The 5386-nt window shown below is 60.9% G+C and overlaps 2 protein-coding genes across 2 annotated transcripts in view; both read left to right on the top strand.

Moving 5' to 3' along the window:
• The window catches only part of LOC103804889 (collagen alpha-1(VII) chain-like), a gene marked incomplete at its 5' end in the record, with an annotated part of 10835 nt that extends 8095 nt beyond the window's left edge, over positions 1-2740 (top strand). The window contains 11 exons of the mRNA XM_009077524.1: positions 112-168; positions 397-468; positions 707-778; positions 867-902; positions 982-1047; positions 1409-1462; positions 1539-1601; positions 1718-1780; positions 2135-2178; positions 2532-2609; positions 2689-2740. Coding sequence (XP_009075772.1) covers positions 112-168; positions 397-468; positions 707-778; positions 867-902; positions 982-1047; positions 1409-1462; positions 1539-1601; positions 1718-1780; positions 2135-2178; positions 2532-2609; positions 2689-2740 — 657 coding nt within the window. The remainder of the gene's footprint in view (positions 1-111; positions 169-396; positions 469-706; positions 779-866; positions 903-981; positions 1048-1408; positions 1463-1538; positions 1602-1717; positions 1781-2134; positions 2179-2531; positions 2610-2688) is intronic.
• On the top strand, positions 2737-5190 carry LOC103804888 (tissue factor pathway inhibitor-like; the record flags this gene model as incomplete). The annotated part of the gene is made up of 5 exons (XM_009077523.1): positions 2737-2742; positions 2946-2994; positions 3073-3108; positions 4161-4280; positions 5011-5190. Coding segments are annotated over exons 1-5 (391 nt in total), but the record flags the coding sequence as incomplete, so codon positions are not given.
• Positions 5191-5386: the final 196 nt, after the last annotated feature.

Here is a 5386-nt window from a genome sequence, read left to right as displayed (position 1 = left end):
CGGGACCCAAAGGAGACAAGGTGAGTCCCTGGGGTGAGGGCAGTGTGAGGGTGGGCAATAGCCCTGGCCTTCCCCCTCACCCCCACCTCTCTCTCCTCTTTGGGTGTACAGGGAGATACTGTGGTGGTAGAGGGCCCGTCCGGAGCACGGGGCAACAAGGGGGAGCCGGTAAGAACTGTCCCTATCCTCCTTTCCCTTATCCTCCCTGTCTCCCTGGGAGGGTGGGGCTGGGGGAGCTGCATCCTGCTGAGGGATCCTCCCCTGCAGAGCGCGTTGTCCTCTCTCCTTCAGCTGCCCTGTGTCCCTAACCCCGGGGGGGGTCTGTCCTCCCCACCCTGATGTGTGTCTGAGCTTCTTCCCACCCCCTGACCTCTCCCTGTGTTTCTCCCTTTGCAGGGAGACCGTGGCCTGAAAGGCACAGAAGGGGACAAAGGGGATAAGGGGGAGCAAGGCATGCCTGGAGAGAAGGTACAGGACTGGGGAGCTTGTGCAGGGCTGGGGACTGGGGGCCATGGAGGGCTGCTGACAGGGCAATGGACAGAGGAACCAGGGCATGAGCCCCATGTGCTGGTGCTTGTGGGCACCCTGGTGTGGTGCAAGGGGAGCTGCCAGATCTGGCCTCAGAGGTGACCATAGCTGTGCTGTGACCATGCAATGGCCAGAGCTCTCCCTCCTGCCCTGCATTGATCTGGGTTTCTGCTTGCAGGGGATGAGGGGTGAGCCAGGCGAGAAGGGCTCCACGGGATTCCCTGGGGCACGCGGCCCTGGTGGGCAGAAGGTAAGGAGCTGGGCACCCCCCACTGCTGGGGGGTCATGGTTGCACCACTCCCCTTGCCTGCCCTGACCGATGCTTTTGCCTTCCCCAGGGAGAGGTCGGAGCGCCAGGAGAGCCTGGTGAGCCGGTGAGGAACTGTGTCTTGGTGCCATTGCCACACTGCGGGGCAGGAGCAGACATCTGTCATGCTGTGTACTCTCCCACAGGGTCAGCCTGGCCGCGATCGGGGAGAGAAGGGGAACATGGGACCCCTGGGCATGCGTGGCCTCAAGGTGGGTTGGCCCCTCTGGCTGCTGGTGTTCTCCTAGCCAGGACCAATGCCTGCTTGGCATGGCTCTGACTCCCCTCCTCATCCTTGCAGGGCGACCGGGGCATAAAAGGTGCCTGTGGCCTCAATGGGGACAAGGGTGAGAAGGTGAGTGCGTCCCCTCAAGGTGCTGCAGGAGCCTGGATGTTGCCTGGAGGCTGTGGCCCTTTGGATCCCCTCTGCCAGCTAGTGGGAGCAGGGAAATGTCTGAGGATGGACCCTGACCCCACAACAGCGTCATGGGGTCCTCTCCTCTGCCTGTGGCTCTGGGGAGAGCATTGAGGGGTGCAGGACTGACCACCCTGCCTCTCTCCTGCCTGCTGTAGGGAGAACCAGGGATTCCGGGACGCTCAGGGCTGCCAGGGAGGAAAGGGGAGCCGGTAAGCACCGCACTGACACCAGGGTGGGATAGTATCACACGGCTGGGGGCTGATGGACATCTGCTCTGTCCTCCAGGGAGAGCTGGGTCTGTCGGGACCACCAGGCATCCCTGGGAAGGAGGGGCTCATGGGACCCAAGGTAAGACAGAGCAGTGCTGGGAAAAGCAGCGCTGGCACTTCAGCCCCCTGCTGCCTGTCCCCAGCTGCCTGTCCCCAGCTGCCTGTCACCTGCTGCCTGTCCCTTCCTTTTTGCAGGGCGACCGGGGATTTGATGGGCAGCAGGGAGCCAAAGGAGACCAGGGAGAGAAAGGAGACCGGGTGAGCAGGCTGGAAAGGGACGGGATGCATTGCACTGCTTTTACCAGGATTTGGCTTTGGTCAGAAGCACATCAGAGCCCAATGCTCCTAGAAGAGTCATTTGGCACTGCTCTAAATTATGTCACTAAACTATAAGTGACACCAGTTCCCCACTCTTTACAAGAAGGCATCGGTGCCGGTGCTTCAGGGATGCCCAGCTGTGGGGTCAGAGGGTGCTCATGGCACCTGCCCTGGGGTTGGGGGCTCTGACACATCCAGCCTCACCCTCTGCTCTTCTGCAGGGTGCCCCAGGCATTATTGGTGGCCCTGGTCCCCGGGGTAGTGATGGTAATCCTGGCCCTCCTGGGCCCCCAGGGAACGTTGGCCCACGAGGTCCTGAGGGCATGCAAGGTCAGAAGGTAAGTCCTCACCACAGGTGGCAGGTCTCATTCTGGGAGCTGTGAGGAGGGGAGGGCCTGGTCCCATGAGTGGGTGAGGTGTTCATGGCTTTAGGAGTCAGGTCCCAGCTCTGTCCCTGCCCTGCCAGCTCACTGGCTTTGGAGTCCTCCCTTGAGTCCCCCTGCCCAGGTGATGGGATCTTGAGGGGTTGGGGACCCTGTTTGTCCTTGAGCTGGGCTGGACCCATCCTCATCCCCCACCTGCACAGGTGTCCCTGGCATGCAGGGATGGGGAAAGAAGTACACCCATGCTGCTGGCGGAGCAGAATGGCTCCAGCACCACCAGCCAGATCCTGAGCATGTGTTCTTTGCAGGGGGAGAGAGGCCCTCCTGGACAGTCAGTGCCGGGTGTGCGCGGTGTGCCTGGCATCCCTGGCGAGAGAGGAGAGCAGGTGGGTGAGCGGGTGCCTGGCCCTGCCTGGATGAGCCTTAGCTGGGGCCAGCCTCCCACCTCCTTTCTGCTGTCCCTAGGGCAGTCCCGGCACTCATGGGCTCCGTGGCGAAAAAGGGGAGCCAGGCATGACGGTAAGGAGCCAGGAGGGAGCTGCCACAGGCTCATGGCACTCACATCACCAGGGTGGGAAGAGGTGCTGGATCCATCCCACTGCATTTGCAGGGGCTGCCCCCACCTCTAGGCTCCGCTGGGGCCTGAGGAAGGGGGTTTTCCTCTTTAATTGCACCATCCCCCATTGCAACGTGGGTCCTTTGCCCCTCCATGTGCCCGACAGGAAGATGAGATCCGTGCCTTCGTCAGGCAGGAGATGAGCCAGCACTGTGGTGAGCATCTCCCACTGCTTCCCCAGGGCTGGGGGATTGGCCCTGCTGCCTCTGACACCTGTTCTGTCTCTCCCACAGCCTGTGGCAGCCACTTCCCACAGCACCTGGATTCACGTGAGCTCTCAGGTTGCAGCTCTTCCTCTCTTCCCCCCCGCTCCAAGCATGTGGCACTGAAAGGGTCCTGACACCTGGGTCTGCTACTGGTTTTGGGGAACTAGAGGTGGCTGGGACCCTCCATGAACCTCCCAGTCAGGGTCAGGATCAGTGTAGGACTATGCACAGGGAGAAGGGATGGTGTGTGGAAGAAGTGAGGAATCTGCAGGGGCAGCTGGCTCAGGATGGTGCCAGTGGGGTCTGGGTGCTGCCAGGGTCTGCCCTGAGAAAGGACCACAGGAACTGTGCCCATCCATGCTTTGATGTCCGAGCTGGGGCAGGGGTCTTGCAGGGGTCAGGAGTGCTGGAGGAGAGAGTGGGATGGAAGAGTGGGATGGAGGGATGGAGGCGAGGGGTGGGCTGGGATGAGGTGGGTGCTTTCTCTCCAAGGAGGCTGGGGGGCTCAGACCAGGAGCAGCTTCCAATCTGCCCAGGGAGGAGGAAGAATCGTCCGCCAGGAGAGGGAGCATGGCCAAACAGGTGATGGAGAGCCCAGAGGACCTACAAGATATGGCCCCATGGGCATGCCTGCCTCCCTATGCCCTTCCCCATCCCCATCCTGCTGGGCTCCGAGTGGGTGCTGCCTGCCTGGGCCTCTCCTGCCTGTCCCTCCTCCAGATGCCCCCAGCAGCCCTGGACTGTGATTCAGAGAGAGCAGGGGATACCCTTGTCCCCCATCTCTGTCCATGTACCCCATCAGGCTTCAGCAGTGCCAGGGAAGTGCTGGACTGCTCCACACCTGAAAGGGCTGGTTTTCCCCTGGGAAGCAAGGCGAAAGTGCCACAGACTCCCTCATCCCCTCTCTGATGCCTGTGCCGTGTTCTTCCCCCTCACAGGGATTTTCCCCTCCCAGTCATTCCCCTCTGGCAGTGCTCACACAGTGCCTGTGCTCAAGTTGTCACACACTGAGGAAGAGGAGGGTGAGCATCATCCCTGTGCTTTTCGTCCCTATCCCACTTAATTCTGCTCCGTGTGTATGTTAAGGGCTGCTCACACCTGGTACTATCTCCCAGGGCAGGACAGGCAGATCAATCTTGATACTGATGACCTCGAGTATGACAGCATGTATGAAGAGGAGGAGGACTATGATGAGATCTCGGAGATGGACAGCTTGGAGAAGCTCACAGTGGATGGTGAGCTTCCCTGTGCTCACCTGGCACTGAGGATAGAGCTACTGAGAGAGACCACAGGGCTGCCTGGGCTCTGCTGGGGTGATGCCTCCATATCCTGCCTGGAAGTGGATCCCTGTGCCCTCTGGCTGTGGGGATTTGGGATTTGCAGCCCTCTCACTGCAAACCCACGTGGGTTGTGCCTTCCCAATCACTGCACTGTGCTGTATGTGCCATGCAGACCTTGCACTCTGTCCCCCTCATTGAAGCTGTCACTGGCAGATGGGTGGTTTGCTGCGCTGGTGGGACCTGCTGCCCCCAGCAGATTTTCGGTGCCTCCTCATCATGAGCTGCAGGAAGGGATCCCAAAGCCAGTAGGGACAGCAGGAAAGCCTCAGTGGCAGCATCACCATGTGGAGGGTCCCTCCAGAACGCTTCCAAAGGATGCTGTGGCCATCATGTCCCCATGCCACTCCCTCTCAGCTCTATGTCCAGCCTTTGCTGGGAACTGCCACTGGGAAAGGACTTGCCCAGAGCAACATCTCCTGCCCTCACACCCAGCACTTGGGCAGAGCACAGAGATGTTGCCTCCAGCCAAATCCTATCCATGCTGAGCTGTGGGAGCCATCATCAGCCACCCCCTGCCTTCCCCTTCTGGTGTTTCCCCTCCTCTGCCAAGTGGGTCTGGCTGCCTCCCACTGCTGGTGGGCTGCCAGCTCCTGCCTGCCCTCACCATCACTTTTTGCCCCCACAGCTGAGCCCTGCAGCCTACCTCTGGATGAGGGGGACTGCCAGCGCTACACACTACGATGGTACTACAACCAAAGAGTCACTGAGTGCCGGCCCTTCGTCTACAGCGGCTGCCAGGGCAACCTCAACCGCTTCGACAGCAAGGAGGAGTGCGAGCTGCACTGCGGGCAGCGCCCAGGGGCAGGTAGGCATGGCTTGGCACTGGCACTGACAGGTCTGGCAGTGTCCCCACCCAGTGCTGTGGGTTCAGCAATGCCGAGCTGGGGCTACAGTGATGCTCCCCCACCTCAGTTCTGATACCACCTTGCTTCTCTCTGCAGGTGCCCATGGCAGTGCTGGTGGTAAGGTGGAAGGGCAGCCAAAGGTGTAGGCATGGGCAG

The sequence above is a fragment of the Acanthisitta chloris genome, unplaced genomic scaffold (genome assembly GCF_000695815.1).
Source record: "Acanthisitta chloris isolate BGI_N310 unplaced genomic scaffold, ASM69581v1 scaffold17506, whole genome shotgun sequence".
Lineage (NCBI taxonomy): Eukaryota > Metazoa > Chordata > Aves > Passeriformes > Acanthisittidae > Acanthisitta > Acanthisitta chloris.
Note: the sequence above shows the minus strand (reverse complement) of the source record. Positions and strands in the feature narration are given on the sequence as shown.